General features: G+C 34.3%; 1 protein-coding gene across 4 annotated transcripts in view; it reads left to right on the top strand.

The window, feature by feature from the left end:
- Positions 1–20,518, top strand: part of LOC124356835 (formin-2) — a 70,000-nt gene that overhangs the window by 6,112 nt on the left and 43,370 nt on the right. For 2 of the 4 annotated variants that reach the window (XM_046808074.1, XM_046808076.1), the window contains exon 2: positions 18,040–18,118. In XM_046808074.1, coding sequence (XP_046664030.1) covers positions 18,040–18,118 — 79 coding nt within the window. Of the gene's footprint in view, positions 1–11,174; positions 11,316–18,039; positions 18,119–18,169; positions 19,469–20,518 lie in introns of those variants that run through there. The other 2 variants (XM_046808075.1, XM_046808073.1) reach the window with 2 other exon arrangements.

Below are 20,518 nucleotides of genomic sequence, written 5' to 3'. Positions count from 1 at the left end.
TTCAGGCGCCTTGACCGTGCTCATGTGCTGATTTAGCACCCCCTTGAATCTGGGGCTGCTAAATCAGCGTATTGATGAGATGAATAATTACTCCAACGGAATAGTAATAAACGTTTAAAACCATATTGCGATTTATTTTTTCATAAAATAAAATAATATATATATATAATTATTTATATTATATATATATATATATAATATATATAATATATATATATATATATATATATATATATATTGCAATGAGTATATTTACTGCATTGCTGTGGTTTACTTAAAATTTCAAAAACAAACAGTTCATTACCAATTATAAAAATACTATGCATCAAATATACTTAAGTAAAAAACTAGGTTCTAGGCATTCAAATACAGGTTTATTTTAAAAGTAAAGTTAATTTGAAATCGTGGTACGAACAACGCAGAGGAACTGATATTGCGTAAATCCGGCATGTGTAATAAATATACATGGTCAGAGATTATATCAACCTATTAACCACTTTAAAAACAATTATTTATTTATTTTAATTTTCGAATACCAATCAAAAGCGGGAAAATTAGAACCGTGAAATTGTAATTTTGCTACGGCTAAGAACCAATTATTTTTAAGGACGCATCATAAACTGAATTATACAGAATATGAAATATATTTCAAACACACTTGACAAACAATTTAAATATTATTTATATTAAAATATTTATACATATCAGTAAATCATCATTCATTATATCCATATCAGTTAGTTCAACTATAATTAAAAAAAAAGTTAAAAACAATGTTAAAACACGTAGCAATAAATATACTACCGTATTCAAAAGCGTTATTGCTGTCAAAACATACATTTATATACTGAGTATTAATGGATCTACATTGTTTAATTTCCCCTCTGTCGGTTAGTGTGCTTTTTTTGTTGTTAAAAATGGAATATCTTGGAAAATCTCAACGAGTAGTCACAATACAAAAATCGAGTAAACGGCAGCTCCAGAATATCTTATGCCAATCGTGCTCACATCTTAGTCCCTTCATTTAAAGTACAGGAAATACATTAAAATCTGTTGCCAAGCAACTTTTTTTCTAATAAATTAAAAAACTACTAGAGATATTGCAAATGTATCAACAATGAACGCCTTTATGAACAATGAAGGACAAAAACAAATGTCTTAATTAAACAATAATAAACTGTTGTATTTATCATAAAGCTTCAAATTTATTCACAATATATGTGAAAAAACTAAATAAAGTGACTAGGTTATCTGTTATATATTAAGAATAATAAAGAACAAGAAAATTCGTACAGTAATATTCAGACAATAATGCTTTTATAGATGACAAAATCAAAGATAAGCGGTTTTATTGGAAATACATCTGATTGTCGCTTGACTAAATTTTCGTAAATAAATATGTCCTAAAAACAACAGATATTAAAATAAATTCATTAAACATGAAATATATGATTGTATTCTATCCTTAAGATAGGCCTGAAACATGTATTTCAAATGTTTTGCATAATATATCACAAAAATAAAAATAAATAGGATAAGATACTCTAAAGTTTATATATAATTTATTTTCACGAACCATGTTTTTTTACAGTAAAGATGCTCTTAATGAGTTATTTATTATTAGTTTGAAATAGTATTTGAGTAATTAGATTTGTGATACAATCCACGATCAGATTTATTCTTGTATACCTGCTGGATTTTAAGACATTCAAAGTTAATCAGATTTAATGGCCGCCATTTCGAAAGTATTAATGAATTATGTTTATAACTGGCCTTATTACCACAAATATTTGATACAAATTAGGTAGGATTTGTTTAATTCGTTTTAAGATATTAAAGCGAATTTGTATATAAAAAACACATACAGACTAACGGATAGGAAACTAAGCACCAAAGATCTATTTCCATATTCTGAAATGCGTTTGCCATGACCTGAGCAGTTGCGGTATATAGACTTGTCCTAAGAATTACAGGACACTCTGTACATAAAATTATTATAGAGAGTGTTCCCACAATCTACTACCAATATTTTCAGACATTATTCATGGACCAAATGCAAAAACAATCATATTCACCTTTCTAAAACTCAATAATTACTCTAATAGCCACAATTTTGTTTTGTTTTTGTCTTTTTTACTTTACTATTTATATTTGATGGATTGTTTAGGTTAAAATTATTGTATATACCTTTATAACCCTTTAAGGAAAATCAAAAATTAAAATTTTCTTACAAGCTTTATTTTCAAAATAGTGATTTCTAAAAAGATCTTTAAGCGTAAAATATCTTAAAAGCGATATATGGTAAAAAAATATCTAAATTATTACACAATTTTAATAAAAAATCTAACGATACCAAGTTTTAAAAATTGGTTGTGAAATAAGGGAGATAGTTTGTTTTTTAAAACCAATTACTGTTTTTTAAAACCAATTACTGTTTTTTAAAACCAATTACCAAACAATATCCGCCATTTAATTATATGACTGAATGTGGGCTGCAACAATCAGCTGTTTTGATTTTAGCTGCTCTAATCAAGTGATTTTAACATACATCGCTGAACTGTGGTCATAATATTCTTAATTATTTCTAAACAAAGTTTCTTTTGATTGAGAGGTCAGAAAAAAACACTCTAATACATGTTGATTACCTAGACCAAAAATTAAAAATGTCTTTGTAGTTATTATATGTCTATTTAATATTTTGTTTTTAAATGGAAGACCCTCAGACCTACTTTTGGCTTGTAAATTTATACGGAGTTTGTAGATATGCTATTGATTACGGTGTTAAACGTAGATGCTTAAAATGTACCAGTAAAGATTGCTATTTGTTGCAGTTGTTAAGTTTGTTCTAACCGAGGTTTGAAGATTTTGTTCTACCCGGAAAATTAAAACATTAAAAAATATAAAAGTTTACTGTATACAAAATGAAATATTATGTATATTTGTGTAGTATTGTTTTTATTATTAATGAGTAATATTTATGCTTCTATACATCTGTTTTACTACCTATAGTTTACAAATCAGTTAGAAAAATTACAACGAATTGAAAATTAGAGTGTAACAAAATTCTCTACACTTTCCGATATAAATAGCCTTAAAATAAAAGTTACAGCTAAGCTGAAGTGTAATTTTTAAAATTACCTTTTTATAGACACTTTATTAAAGACTTCACTGAGATTTCACTCTTCTTTTTACAATATTGTAAGAATGTTCATTCTTAAGTTTGACACTTCCAGATACATGGGGTTAGAAGCGCACGTCTGACTAATGTAACACACAATTAGTTAAATATTCTTTAACTGCATACAAAAGGGCGATGATTTTCAGTTTTTGTCCATACATCATTACCGTGTTTCTAGTTTATCTTTTCTCTTTACTCGTGTAAAAGTATCCGTTACCTAGAGAGTATAATATGCTACACCTTGGGCCTGTACACTCAAACATTGTTTGATTTCTTCTTATATTTTTTAGGAAATTTCATCAAACAAATTCACTATACATAATAAGTTATGTATTAATATAGGAATAACAACTGAGAATAACATCGATATTATTACTCAACCACTCGATAACGGCCACATCGGTTTGAAAAGTAGGGTCGGTAGTGCACGCACGGGTTTCGTCAGCTTCGTCAAAATTATGTGTGGACCTACTGTCCTACAATCGATATTTGCAGGTTGATTTTCACTCTGTATATTTCATATTTGGTAGACGGGGCCAATATATAACGAGCAACGATGTTAAGGCAAAAATAACGAGTTTCAAGTTTTTTAAATGTTTACTAGCTGATACCCGCCCCTTCGTACGGAATTTTTCTAGAATAACTGGTACGTCATAGACATCTCCTTCATGTCTTTAAAAAAATGGCATACTACTGATGAAATAAATTATGGTCATTGGAAAATATTCCAATTTTAATGTCAATGCGACATTCCATGATTTTTTGAACTGATGTTCTAAAGTAATATTAAAAATCACGATCCTCCTTTCCTAAAGTATCGTAGGTAATAAAAGATTTATGATCCACATTTGAAAATAGGGTTACTCATGAAAGGAGCAACAAAACATATATGTGGGAATACTTTACATGTAATAGTTTGATATCACTTAATATGAAAGTCCCAATATGAATTCTATTATTCATTCCTCGTAATATTACACTAATTATCATCGATACCGTTAGAAAAAGTAATATAATCGAGGGTATAATCCTTTACCAGAGGGATATATCTGCTAGAAGTAAGATGGACAGAAGTCGACCAAACATTTTTTTTACATTAACTAGTTAGGAAGAAACCTTTGCGGATTAATATACTTCATCCTTAGCTACCAATGCCTCATCCATAAGTTTTTTATATCACAGTGTTAAGTTCATAAACTAATAATGTATCTTCAAGTTGTAGCCTCATGTGAAATGTATTTGATGTTTCTATAATATATTCCTTTAATCATGAAAAATAGTTAGGCATGATTCTATAGAGGATAATTTTACACGTAAGCAATAGTAATACTTATGGGCGTAACCTTGAGATATATTTGTGAGTACCATTCTACGGATTTTTGTGTAGTGTTAAGTCTATGTAGCTGTTCCATTGTGCAGATGATTCACTATACGCCTAATAGTGCATAAGATAAAAAATTATAATCTAGTTTCTTACTGCAGATGGTTACGAGTAATTATTTAAGGGCAGGCACTGAAAAATTATTTCTGTTAATAAATGACAAGTCAAAAACTGTAATTTTCATACTTCATCTGTTTTCAATTCTATAAACCTAATTTTGAAATTTAATTAAAATTAAATATGAAACAAAAATGCCGCAGAGAAAAATTCTATACTGTGTGACAGTGAACTATTTTGCCTAAAATACGAGCCTAAATTGTTTACAAAATTATTTGTTGTAATTGTTTTTTACATTTGAGTTAATTAAACTAAAAAAAGAAGATTCCATTTCCGTGAAGCTATTAAATGAAATAAATACTTTAATTATGGATTCATATACAAATAACATAGTTTTAATTATATGTAGAAACATGTTTCATTGAGTTTCACGATTGGTTAAGTTTGAACTGTTAATGCTCAGTGAATACCCTTAACTAGACTATGAGTAGACTAGATCTTTCATTGGTATGGACACCCAGTACTCAATACCTGTACAATAAAATGACACAGCAAAGATTCTAGACTAATTGTGTATAAAAACCATTATTACATTTTACCTTCCGTAATATTCCAAAAATCGACTCAGAATCGACGAGAATTTTATGTTTTTTTAAATATATATTTAGCAGTGCGTTAATTAAATTTACAAACATATTAACTGAAAAGAATAAACTGAAATAGAATAAATGAAGGATATGATTTAATTTATTATTTTAATAGGTGATATATAGAACAAATTAAGAAAGCAAAGTCAAGAGTGAAAAATTATTACACGAATATGACAATGCGTATGAGAGGGAGGAGTTCTAAGGTCTATTAGCCTTGTTAGTCGGAGCATTATTATGTAATATTAAGTCTATGGTAATTTTTAAGAGAAAGTAGCCATATTTGATTATTATATTATTTAATCGTTCATCGGAAATTGCAAAACAATCGTAGATAGTAGCTTATAAGAGGCAGCGTCACAAAAATCCAGATAACAACTATTATATTTATGATTGAATTGAATAAGTAAAAGATAAATACCCTTTTTTGCTGTTGAATGCTAGGGGTGCTAATTCAGTGACTGAGCCATGTCCATGCGCTGAATAAAGCACCCCCTTGGAACAGGGGGTGTTAATTCAGGGCCTCGACCATGTTCATTGCGCTGATTTAGCACCCCCTTGTAGCCGGGGGTGCTAATTCCGTGCCTGGTCCGTGTCCGTGCGCTGAATTAGCACCCCCCTGCCGTGACGTCAGAGCCCGAGGGGGTGCTTATTCCAGGGGGTGCTAAAGCAGCGTCCCCGTTGGTGGACTGCCGCCTCTAGGCCGTGGAGAGGAGGTTGTTCTGTGTCGACTTCGTATCGAAAACACTCACCCCTCTCACGGTGATACCCCACAGTGTGCGGCGTACAACACCTGTTGGTTGACTGCCACCTCTAGGCCGTGGAGAGGAGAGTGTTCTGTGTCGACTCCGTATCGGACACACTCACCTCTCTCACGGTGATATCCCGCAGTGTGCGGCGTACAACACCTGTTGGTTGACTGCCGCCTCTAGGCCGTGGAGAGGAGGTTGTTCTGTGTCGACTCCGTATCGGACACACTCACCTCTCTCACGGTGATACCCCGCAGTGTGCGGCGTACAACACGTGTTGGTGGACTGCCGCCTCTAGGCCGTGGAGAGGAGGTTGTTCTGTGTCGACTCCGTATCGGACACACTCACCTCTCTCACGGTGATACCCCGCAGTGTGCGGCGTACAACACGTGTTGGTGGACTGCCGCCTCTAGGCTGTGGAGAGGAGGTTGTTCTGTGTCGAATCCGTATCGGACACACTCACCTCTCTCACGGTGATACCCCGCAGTGTGCGGCGTACAACACGTGTTGGTGGACTGCCGCCTCTAGGCCGTGGAGAGGAGGTTGTTCTGTGTCGACTCCGTATCGGACACACTCACCTCTCTCACGGTGATACCCCGCAGTGTGCGGCGTACAACACGTGTTGGTGGGACTGCAGCCTCTAGGCCGTGGAGAGGATGTTGTGCTGTGTCGACTCCGTATCGGACACACTCACCTCTCTCACGGTGATACCCCGCAGTGTGCGGCGTACAACACGTGTTGATGGACTAGTGACCAAGAAGCTGTTTTAGTTATCTCTTAGCTCTTTACTTTTCTGGAGAGCACCAAATTACTGTTCAGAATATAAGCCCTATAGTACTTAGCTAATTAGCTTGTTCATTGTTCACGTATTTAACCACTAGTTTTAGTCAAGGGTGAGCTGCTTTACAGTTCATCCCTGTATTTGTTACTTAGTTTTAAGGATTTTAATCAGCACCATTGCAATCTTAATACTTATTTAAAATTTCTATGATGTGAGTGACACCACTATTTTACCGTGCGTGTCATGTAAGGCGACGGGCATTGATGTCCAACTTGTCTTTTGTCCGCGGCTACGCACGCGGGTTGTAAAATCATTCAGTCGCCTAATTTTTCAAAGAAGCTATGATGGTCCTCTATGATATTTTTCAAACGTAAGTAAGCATGCGACCAGATTCATATTATTTCAGTGTTCATGGTTAGACGGTCAGAGGTTAACTCTTATATCAAGTTTGATGTGTATAGGAGCATTTCTGGTCCAAATTAATTATATTTCCGATGCCACAACTGAGTTTGCCTCGTTGCCCACACCAAGGAAATATACACATAGGTTAAAAAACTTCTTTATACCTCTTATGATCGACTTCTGATCTACCATATTTCTAGTACCATAGTTGATTTTTTTTCTTGTTGTCCCGAAGAAGGAAATAACTTATATATACCTACTGAGGACTGAGAAGCCTTCTTCTGTCAAAAAGTGTCTACTTCCGGGCCTTAAAAATATACTTGTAGTTTAATTTATTTACAATGCTACAGTTGTTTGCCTTATTTACTCGATCAACAAATAGGTGTGTGAGTATGTGTAAATCTAAGAAACCTACTCCTGTTATAAAGCGTTGACTTCCGGTCTAAGGCATTTCCAATGCAATATTAGAATTTCCCACGTTGTCCTGACAAATATAATATAATATGTAAACACGTACAACTGAGAAACCTAGTTCGGCTAAAAACCAAAAAGCGTCTAATTCAGGCTTAAATTAAGGGTCCAATATATTTATGGTGTCAAATGGTGAGTTTGATTTATTGTCCCGACCAAGAAAATATATAAACATGTACATTTCAGAAAACTACTTCAGTCAAAAAGGGCCCTGTTACATGAATTCACAAGCAACGAATCACCAAAACATAGAATTGCCAGTAGTGTAATTCTTAAGAACTGCCTCAATACATATGAGCTATCAATTAAGAAAAAGTACATTTTTGACATTCTGCAATACCTACGAAAAAAAAAAATCGATATGATTTAGATATATATGTTAAGCTATGATAGCTTCCAATCTTTACATTATTGCATTAGCTCTGTGCAATATCTGATTTTGCTACTGACGTTACCCAAGCCACAATCAGTTCAAGAGTTTTAACCAACTGCACATGATAAAGTTATGGTTTTGCAACAGTAAAGTTAACTGTCTTAAAGTTGATTTCTGTCATAAACTTTACCAATTATTTTCGTTTAAGATGATAAATAGGTACCAATGAGTAGAAGACTTTGCATTCGTATATGAAGAACCAAAAATGTATGTGGGGATAAACGTTTTCACAGTTGATCAGTTCATACTGACACTCTTTTCCATCATAAACGGCATTTTAAAAATATTGAATAGTCGTGCATGGGTAATAGTGTCCTACCTATCACTACGAATTAGTTTTAGGTAGCTTAAGAAGCAATGTAGATATACTGGCAACGGTGAAGTTTTCCATATTCAGGTCAGACGAGAATAGTATATTGGCAAGAGAGTATCATGCGACCTATTATAGAATTTCATCGTGGGGAAATAAAATTATGGTGTTATAAAATTAAAATCCTACAAGAAAAATAAAATTGTGTTAAAATCATAAAATATATAACGTAATAAAAACGGAAGGCAATACGAAACATTGCTCTACAAGTGGAAAAATAGAAAAGGAAAAATGATTATAATACATCTGAATTAGACACCAATTATAAGTAATATTTTGTAAATATACAGAGAAACTGAGTAATTTTCTACAATACGTTATTAGTTTTTTGTATGAACAAATAATTCTGTGCAGTTAATCTTTTATCACACTTCAAAACATTTGATATTTTTCAATCATCAGATAAATCTCATAAAACAATTCATATACTTGTATATGCACGAAGACTTCTCCTAATTTGTTTTTTTAATCCACTTCCTTACACCTTTTTTTAACATTTTGTTAATTACTAAATGAAACATGGCGATCAATCAACTAAAAGTAGATTTTTGGTCTAATGTCGTCCCACTAAACTAACATTGTTTATGTCCATGCATTTCTTCTTGTAAAAACTATAAACTAAACATTTTACATGCAGTAGATATAATCAACATAACTTGTTTGTAGCATATTCGCTGCTCCCTTTATACGGAGCATCCAGTATCCATCAGGAAGTGACTAGTGTAGGTTATTATATTCTTTAGTTTAATCAGGCTTACGATTAGGTTTATATGCCTCTGAGCAATCACAATCAGCTGTTTTGTGTAGATTCATTTCGATTGGAATCACAGACCTTTGAACAACAAGCATTTTCATAGTAATGTTTGCTCTTTTTTTCATTCATGTTGACCATTGGTGAATAAAACCGTTTAAGATTGCATTACTTACACTGTAACATGAAATGAATGTTATTTTCATACTGTTGTTGGACTGATGCCGGTTATACAGATCTTACCACACATCTGCCAGTAAACACACCCATGTGCCCAGAGGGACGCTGCCTTAGCACCCCCTGGAATAAGTACCCCCTCGGGCTTTGACGTCACGCCAGGGGGGTACTAATTTAGCTCATGGACGCGGACCAGACAATGAAGTTCAATTTCTTCACAAAACAAACAAATAATTATTGTTTGTTGTAAGTTGTTAATACGTTGATATAATCTCCAAACATATATTTATTACACTAAATCAATCCCTCTGCGATGGTTGTACCTTGGTTTCAATTTAATTTTACTGTAAAATAAGGTTCTATTTGAGTGTTTATTTTTTTTAACGTAAGCATATCCTATGCATAGTATTTTCTTACAACACGCAATTAATAATTTATTTTTAAAATATCAATTACAAGTCATGGCGATACAATAAATACACACCCATTTAAAAATCACAATATAATTAGATATTTATTCGTTTATCTAGTAGGGGATGCTTATTCATCACATCAACAAAGTATAGTTGCTGATTTAGCATCCTTAGATTCAAGGGGTGCTAAGTCAACACATGGTCACGGTCAAGGCGCTGAATTAGGACCCCCTTTCGTGGCGTAAAAATGAAAATAAAAATGATGAAATGTATAGTGAGGGCGTGTTATGTCCAGAGGGTGCTAATTCAGGTGCACCGAGCCCAGACATTTTATTACCATCAAACTTTTTTGATCAAGCCTTGCATATTATCCTTGTATGTTACGATGAGTGATAGACTTTGTGCCACAATAGCCGACTTACAGCGGCATGTGTGAGTGTGATAAGACAATCTTGTTGTCAAGTCGGGAAACAATACTGGCAGTATTGTCTCATTAGTATTAGTACAGAACTAGGGACTGAAGGTAGGTTTTTTTAGATAATGTAGTGGCTAAACAGTGTATTGTGTTTTAAAAAGATTCAATACTTTATTTTTATTTTAATTTTTAAACACGCATTGAATTTAAATTAAACATTTACTTTGTTCTACTGTATGTAAAATTAAAATTATCAATATACTGTGCTAAGGATTTATATAACCTAATATTATGATAAATTTTGTTAAGACAAACCTATATATTTGAAGAAGGTAACTAAACGAGACTTGTTGGTATTTGTTTTTTTTAACCAAAATGGTAATTCCCTTCGTTACCACGATTGAAATTTGACTTAGACTTTGGTTATAAATTAAGGGACAGGTATTATCCGCTGCTTCTCACGTAATTTCCTGCTGACAAAGAGTCATATGTTCATCCTTACTAAATTGCATAGCACTCCTGAGATGAGTGGGTAATGGAAGATATTCCATTTCCTGGTCCACTTTAGAATAATTGGACTTCAAGGTTGAATGACGTTGTTTCGGGACCTTAAATTTGAAACGTAAAATCTTTTTATAATCACCAATGAAATTACTCTAATTCTACGAAACGTATTAACCATTTAAAATTATATTTATTAATAGACTAACTCAAATGTGTAAATACACCAAACAGATTTTAGAATTTGAAGGACTTTATCGAATTATGTAAAAATTAAAATATAATGAACACTGTAAACGTATTAAAAAGCTTAAGTTGATAAAATGCAGGTTTGAACAATTTAAAATGCGCACATACAGAACACAAAGATACAGGGCCGAATGGCTGGATGCGATTGGTTATCAGTGGCTATTGAGCGATAAGTTATCTGCTGTCCACTATGACAGCAGTATTAGCTAACAACTTGGACTACAAGCCCTGCCTCACTTGTACAGTGTACGTGTAGTTCCTGTTTACGATAATGCCACGGATACGCTGGTTCCTACGGGACATCATCTGTGGGGCTAAGGTTAATGACGGTTATGCAGAGGTATGTCTGGTTTACTGAAATTACCGTCTAAACATTTTAAGAGTAGTTTTTAATGAAACGACATGGATGTTTTACCTCATAAGAACGATGTTAAACTTCAACCACTTTTTAGCCCTTACTTTTTGTAGTATAATACAATTTTTAGTAGAATTAGTGCCCCATTTAAAATATGATTAATACGTGTCCAAATGATTTTTCGACTTCCTTATAAAGTATAGGCTATACCTTGTTGAGTATTTCAACGATAACTACAAAAAGGGGACAGAGTTTGTTTAAGTAAAACTCAATAAGTATATAAAAAATGCGTTTAGATGAAAATTTTATTTTATTATTATTGTTATACATTTAAAATCAGACATTCCCATAATTCTACATAAAGAAAGGCCGTAAAAGTGTTCAAGGTTTAACATTGTTATTACAGGGATACAATCAAGATTGCCAGTCTAGTATTAAGAGTAGAAAAGTATCTCTTAAGAGAGAGGGAAGTATAATACCTTATTTTTAGTTAATTCTTAATGTACTTTTATACTGAGCACTAATTTTAATATTAATTCAATTTTGGCGTTTCTTTGAAATTAGTTGTTAATAGTTACTAACTCCTGGCTAAGCAACAGTCAATCAAACACTACCTATCTTTATTTTTTAATCCAGCAAACTTTATAATGTGGCATTTATTTACTAAAACTCAGATTTTTAATAATGTCCTTTGTAAAATGTTTCCTATTTCACTTTTTTAACAAGCTTATTTTTTGTATTTTATCTGGGATAAAAGTATCGCAATAAAACGCACATGAACTTATTTATTGTTGACTACTAGTAGTAAAGTCTACTTGTGGGACCCCCATGTGGATTTAGATGGCAGTGGACGCAATCCGCATTACACTATACAAGAGGCCTACTTACGCTGAGATCTGATGCGATACCATTATCGATACCCAGATTTCATGCAAGGACGTAGCCAGCGAGGGGCTCCAAGGGGGTCCCGGACACACCCCCAAAATTATTAATGTTTTCAATTAATTTTTTAGTAAACGATTATTATTATTTAAATAATTCAGTATTACTGACATGTACTGCTGAAAGATTGTTCTCAACAACGAAACGGGTTAAAAACTTAAGGAACAAAATGCGGCCTTACTCTCTATCCATTATGGGTGAATATCAGTTTTCTGGATACCCACCCCCCACATTTTTTCCTGGCTACGTTCTTGGTTTCATGAAACATATATCGTGGCGAATAGACCAATCACATTGATAAGTGTCAGTGAGGTTGGTGTACAACACGCAGGCAAGTCATGTGTAAAAATGAATATCCAAGAGAAGTTTTGATTGTTTGTGATGGAGCTATTTAAAACAGCAAACGATCTAAGAAGAGCAAACTGTAAAAAATGGTTACTTTACAAGGGACAATTTACTAATAAAACTTTAGTTCGAGAACTCATCCAAGCTTTACTTTCTTTGTAGGGACGTTTCTAAATCGGTAATAAAGTTTTGCAATTCATATTACCACAAATTTGAAACAAATATGTCATCTGCAGAGCTACTTCTTTAAGAATCTAAATATTTTGTTTGTCTCCCGTCGAAAAATGCACTGTAAATCCGCGAATGTTTAAAATAACAAAATCCTTGGTTGCATACGGTATTGCTCTTTACATAAATCCAAAAGCCTTTGCACCGTTCCATATTTGCTGGTTTTCATAATCTTTGCTTATCGTGCTCCACAAGAACGGATATAAATGTGAAGGTTAGTGAAGTCCAAAAATCATTTTTCAGTGCTCTAACTTAGGCACCACACAGCAGTAAAGAACAGTTCTGTGATGCAAACCTGACTGAAGAATTGAAGCGGTTTCGAGACTGCACCACATTGAGGTTTTTTTTCAGGTTTGAAGGCGGTGTTACATCGTCAGCCTGTTTGGTTGTACGAGCAGGGGACGCCTGTGGTAAACTAACAAAACCCGCTCGATTATACTGTATTTGTGTTAAAAACTAAGGGTTTAAAAGGGTAGAAACTTCGGAATGCACAATATCCAGGGCGATTTCAATGTTATGGTGTGAAAGATGAGTGTTTGGGCCCTTTTTGCTCTTTCGCTCTATGGTCAACTGCAGGGAGAGTCACTGGTGGTTACTATATTATTAGTAAATAGGGACTTCGTCTGGGTATAGGTAGCACACGCATCCATACATGCACGCACGCACCTACCCGCGCACGCACGCACGCACCAGCCTCATTCCACCCTGTTAGTTACCTAGTGCACTTCCCCAATAAAACCCAGATTTTTATATTTCGAATGTTAACTCAGATTAATTAATATGTATAGAAATTAAACTTTATACCGAAAAGAATTATACCAAGCAGTGTATAATACAGTGAAATTGTCACAGGGCATTGTTTACTCATCAAATTCAAATTCCTTTAATGTCGTAAGACAACTTTTGTTGTATGACAGAGTCAAGTACATGCTGTATATACATAGCTTATAAAGTAAAACAATAAAAATACAATGGTTATACAACAGTAAATATTATACTAAATTTTTTTTATTAGTCTACATAATTATAATTATTGTAAAAAAAAAACTAAAAATGTAAAACGAGTCACAACTTTACAATTGTTAGTTTATGCCAGATAAAAAAGAAGTTTACAATTCCAACTAATAATGCAAGAAAAACAAAACAATAAAAAAACAAAAACAATATTATACTAGAAACTCTCCCACCGTGTAAAAACAACCCGCCACTAAATGCTCCTTTAGTTTTCTTTTACATTCTTCCTTATTTTGGATGCACTTCAGCGGTTCAGGAAGTCTCCAAAAGCACCTGGCACCGACATTGTGCGGTAAACTCGCTGCCCAAACGGTCTGGTGTGGAGTTTGGCGGAGGTTTACTCGAGCCCGGGTGTTGTGCTCGTGTACTGCGGATCCATCAGTAACTGCTACACTGTTAAATTTCAAACATTTCAAATATATACAATGACGGCAGCGTTAAGAGGTTCAATTCTTTAAAAGCAATGTTGCATGATTCTCGTTTTTTTTTTCAGTCCAGCGAGTACACGAACAGCACGCTTTTGCAACACAAACACTCTATTAATTTGTGCTAGTGTAGCTGAGCCCCAGACCAGCAGGCCATATCTCAAGCGAGACTCAACGAGAGAGATAATGCACTGTCAGTCAGGTATAGTGTGTTTGTAAGGTGCTGGCCCTGAAACGAAAAAGACCCAACATTTTAATTAAAGCGTGTTATACTTTTAAATTTCACAATTATTGCTAATATTGATTATAATTTTAAACCGTATACACTCTACAAAAATAGTCCTCCAACATGAGGCGTTACTCTGTCAATCACATTTGGCACTTTAGTTTACTTAGCTTTTTAGCTAACAATTAGGCTTGTACCGTATTTAAACCTTTGATAAAAAAACCAAATAAAAGATGTCCCATAGGGGGGGGGGGGGTGACCAGACGTCCGGTTTTAGGAGGACGTGTCCTCCTGTACTCCTTTCATATGTAAAATTCATAACTTTTTTGACACACATTAAAATTCTTTTCCAAAGTTCCGAAGATAGGCCATGATGAGTTATTACAGCGCGCACACGCATTTAGTAATGCCATGGCATGTGAACTGCTGTTAGATTTAGTTGTATGTTGAGTGTTGTCTATAGTGTCACTGACTCACTGTTGTTTCTATCCGCTCAGCTGCACTGGCGCTACTACCCTTTGATTTTCTATCTATGTATGGATTATAGGTTAATTTTATTATAATACGTTATATATTTTTCTGTTATAGTCATAATTTTGATATATGTCTTAACTTACTAACTTAACTATAATAATGATAGTTAACTTAACTTATAACTTACTAATAATGTAATGAATCAATGCAATGATTAATTCCAATTATTAAAAAACTTATTTTTAATATCTTTTTAAAAATTTGGGTTCAAATTAGTTAGAAACTTTCTAACAATAATTATTCAATATTACGCTAAATACAAAATAACAGCCTCAAATAATACTTTTATCCATCAATATACAGTTTCATAATATGAATTCCTTTAATTTTACGATTTATAAGTAACAATAAATCCAACTGTGATCTTTATCTTCACTAATAATGTGCTCAAATACAGTACTAATTTATAATGTGCGTTTTTAATACTGTACCAATATTTTTTTTTTTGCACAGTTTATAAGAATATTTAATAATGTCCTTTTTGGTTTAATGTCCTCCTTTTTACCCCCAGTAGTCCTCTTTTTAGGGATTTGCGTCTGGTCACCCTACCCGTAGGCCAACGATATTGTAAGGGATGATAGGTCAGGTAATGCCTAATCCAAACAACAAACATGGTTTTACTAAATGTTGCTTGGTTTCCGAGAAGTAAAAACTTTTTTAATTACCAAAACTTGATACTCTAGATAAATATCTGTTATATGGTATTTCTGTTAAAAAATAATAATTTGTTGTATGTGGTTTAAAATTTGAACCAAAGTCACAATTATTCTGGTGAAAGCTATTACGGGATTCTCCTTATAGTTAACAGTATTTAATAATCTTAAGAAGTTTGACATGATCGTTCTTCTTATTAAAACATCGTGTTGTTTATTGTAAAATCATAAATATTTTGTGGGGATTTAGATTTTGAAAGTCAATTTTACAACCATTAGCTGATCTATCACTTCTTCAAATATTATCGTTGATCTATGCGTGACTCTGTATAATATTGAAATAAAGTTTATTTATTTATTGATAACAATATACTACTCTAATATCAGCAAAAACAAAATTACTAACAAGGTTAGACTTCCAACCACAACAACAGCGCGCGCGTGTAGTTATGTCCAGTTTCCAATAAGTGTTGAGCAAAATTTGATTTAATTGAAAACAAATAACATTTTAAATTTTACTGAAAACTTGGAAACTGACCATAACTACATACATATTGAAAAGAACATTGACATTTTAGACATCGAAAGAAAAGGAGAGAAATTAAACACAAAAGAAGAATTACATATTTATCTAAATTATAAAAAAGATCCTCATAACATTTTAAAATTGTAATCTGAAAAATTAGACAAACCCAATTTTTGAAAAAATTAAAATATTAAATACAGATTACTAATCTAAATTACAGCTGTGTCATAAAATTTAACATATGTTTAAATGGTCCACATGTGTAGTTATGGCCAGTTTCCAATAAGTGTTGAGCTAAATTTGATTTAATTGAAAACATGTTTATAATAAAATCAAATTTTACTGAACACTTATTGGAAACTGACCATAACTACACAAATATTGAAAAGAACACGGACATTTTAGATATCCAAAGAAAAGGAGAGAAATTAAACACAAAAGAAGAATTACATATCAATCTAAATTGTAATAAAGATCCTCATAACATTTTAAATTGTAATCTAAAAAATTAGACAAACCCAATTTTTTTAAAAAATTAAAATATTAAATACAGATTACTAATCTAAATTACAACTGTGTCATAAAATTTAACATATGTTTAAATGGTCCACATGTGTTTATTTGATTGCTTATTATTTATTTAGAGGCTAACGTACACTGATGATGATTGAATACCGAAACCGAAACACGTGTATGGCAATAAAACATTTTGACGTGACAACGTCTTAAATTAGGTTGCGGCTCGGAGTCACTCATGAAAAAGTGTAACGCCCGGTAACGTTACGATGCCCGTCCAGTGGGTCCGCCGCACGGGATCCGCACGGGATAAAGCAGATAACTGTGGGTCCGCCGCACGGGATAAAGCAGATAACTATGTTTATTCGTGAAAATGTGGAGTGCTTAGATTCGTCATTTACAACAACTACAACAATAAAGGTAAATAATTGTACACTGATATTTCATTATCGTAAACTATGATTGATTGATTAATTGTTAGATTGACACAAAAGTTGAAAAACTGAGTTTATAGGTTATGTCATACTATTGACAAATGTTGATAGTGTTAAGTAAATTATTAGTTTAAATCACTCTGCAATCAATCGTAATTCAGTCGATTGAGAAGAAACAGCGCGTATTGCTAGTCAAACATTTAAAATAACAAATTATAACCTCTAACCTGTCATAACAGTGCGACCAAACAAACGAACTAAACCGACCAATCACCACGCGCGGAGTTAGAATTTAACTGTGTTTAGCAAGAATTTCAAATTCCAATTTTAGTAAATGTTTTATTCAACTTTACCATTTACAATAACAAATTTTAATTAATTTCAAATTATGTACAATGTTTTAGTAAACAAAATATATTTCTATAGTTAAAATTTGTGCAATTCTTATTTTCATTCAATTTCTTGTTCCTATTGTGCAATTTAATAATATTCATATCAATAAATATTCTACCGAGAAAAAGACGTTGTCACGTAAAATCTTCGCCCGTAAAACCGACTTTACAGGCAACCATAATTTTTTTAAAAGGTTTTAGTTGACTTTTCATTATACTAATATAAATATAACCCTATAATGTGGAGTTAATAACATATAAGTATATAATATGTTTAATTATTGTTATAGTTGTATATTTAACTTGCTGAATTTGATGATAATGTGTGTTATGTATAGAACAAATTCCGTAAATCATCAGCTGGGCACCTATAATTGATCATGAATGAAAGTAGTGAGCGTAGTGAGAGTGAGGGGTTGGCCGAGGGCGTAGCGACGGCACCGATTGTATTGATCCACATCCGATGTGTTACAGGCGTCCATCCAGCGTCGAGACGCGTGCGCCGCCGCCGCCGCCTGCCAGTTCGGGCTCCCGTCGCCCCTCGATAAGTCAGGTGAGTGTCTCTACCCTCGCCCTCCGGCCATAGGACGATCCTGGACCCTCACCCGTCACCGTCTAGGCAGGCGGACCAGGAGTGCCCGAGGGAAGTGAAGGGAACAGTCTTGTAAGATTGATCATACCGAGTGATCAGTGATGGTCGTTTAGCACTCATTCAGATAACACAAGTGTGAGGTTAACTCTCATTCATAAAGTAATAATTGATCGTACAAGTCTGAAGGGAGTAGATTTTATTCGCTTCTCCATATTTACATGCATTTAGAATATTTACGATATTATAATAGCATAGCATTGATCAGTATGAGAAGTTTAACATTACATTCATTAAAAGTACAATAGAAGTTTTGTTACAGTAGGTATATTATGGACTGGTAATCATGAATCAAATGATGTTTTACAATTATGCGTTATCATCTGTGTAGTGAGCTGTTCTGAAGAATAAATATAAATTTTGTATTATAAAAGATTTCAATGAATTTACAGCAAAGTAATTTATGAGACAAAAATACGAGCACTGAAGCTACAAAGTTTGTAAATACTAGCATAAATGTGAAAGCGAGGATTCATATGGTGATTTTTTTATAGAGATCGAGATGATTGCTTTGGTTAGTTAACGAGCGATAAAACAATAACGCCAAGATGGGCAACTTGCAAGGAAGTGACAAGGGCAAGAACTCCGGGAAGGCGGGGAAGGGCGGTGTGCCAAAGACGAAGAAGTCACCTGTGAAAGATCTGTTCAAACATCAGGTGCCGGGCAGTGGGGCCGCGGTGGGAACGGGGGCGGGGAAGAAGGTTCAGGCACAAAAGCCGGCGGAAGATCCGGTCCCGACGCAGCAGGCCGTGACGGCCAGTGGTGGTGGAGGGGGGAATGACCGAACAACCAGTTGTGCATCTCCCGGCGGTGGCGCTGGAGCGGTGTTTGTGACGGACTCGTGGCGACAAGTGGGCAAGTTGCAGCAGTCGCTGGAGTCGAAGGTCGAGGTCCGGGTGAGTCCTACGGAGGAGACCTCCAGCTCGGACTCGGTGTTCACGGACCCTCTGGTGACGCCGCTGTGCAGCCTAGGAAGCGACTATTCCGACGGCAAGGAGTGCGGGGAGTGTCGCCGCGAAGAGGACGATGTGACTCTGACCATGGAGACCAGTGAGGACGAAGAGTCCACCCCCGTGGCGGGCAAGAGACGCCTCCACTCCCACAGCTTGGACCGCCTGGACGAGGAAGCGGAGACCCCCGGCACCGGCAAAGCCAGGACCTCGGAGACCAAGACCGCCTTCACCGTGGTACGACACCGCAAGGTTGAACTGCCCCCGACCAAACTGAGTGAACAGTGCCTCATCAATGCCGCTGGTAAATAGTCAAATTGGATGGTACTTGTTTTACTGCTGTAATTTCTATCTTGACCATAATAGTATCTCTACATTTTAATTGTCTCTAAAACAAACCTTTTTATGGATTCATCAATTGACCGTTTTGTGGATTTCACATTGCAGTAATTTTCCCCATCGGTTTCAAAGATAATAATAAAGTATGTAATCGACTTTTCGTACTATAGTAGACTTAATAAGTCATTAAATACCTGTCCCAAACTAGAGATATATTCTTTAAAACAATTCATTGCTACTAACTGCTGCGCGAATTTTGACAGAGCAACTTGAAACAGTGTTCTCAAAACTGTATTGTGAGAAAAATGTGAGAGGGTGCGGGACGCGGGGGGAGGGTTACCAAAAGTGAAGGTCATACCACGGTACTATACTGGACAACAATGGAGAGAGGAATGGGGTCTCACAATCATAGGCTTTGTGCTCTGGCAAGACAATTAGTATCAGGGTTTACATACATGCCCGCACGTTCCTCATTATGCTAATGTTATATTCTAGATTAATTACTACAGCCTTAGTGGATGTCATAAAAACATTAACGCAGTTATTTTATGGATCATTAAACACTTTTAACCCATTTAAACCCCAGACCTACAGGGCTTTACATAACACAGGCAACTTTTTGGTGTTTCTGGTGATTATGGAGTTTTGAACACATCGGCTTAGTTCTTAAAATACCATAAAATATAGTAAAAGGCTTTCCTTTGTTCACACGATCAATTTTATGTTGAATAATTTGGGCTTTAATGGACTTACACAAGGTTTAAATCTTTGGGCTGATAAAAATTAATATGGATACAAGTGAGACCAGGTAAAAATTGAATAATTTAATGCTGGTTTATTTGATAAGAACCTATTTGAAATTTTAATAACGCGTTATCTTTTCATACAATGTTTGTAAGTTCATTCAAACTTTAGTTACTTACTTTTTAATAAAAAGCATGTATACTAAGTTTTAACCACTTTTACTTAACCCAGCAACATTTTAAGAAAGCAATGTTGTAAAAGGCAAATTTTG

This window comes from Homalodisca vitripennis, chromosome 3, assembly GCF_021130785.1.
Source record: "Homalodisca vitripennis isolate AUS2020 chromosome 3, UT_GWSS_2.1, whole genome shotgun sequence".
In the NCBI taxonomy this organism is placed as follows: Eukaryota; Metazoa; Arthropoda; class Insecta; order Hemiptera; family Cicadellidae; genus Homalodisca; species Homalodisca vitripennis.
This window is presented reverse-complemented; position numbering and strand designations above follow the sequence as displayed.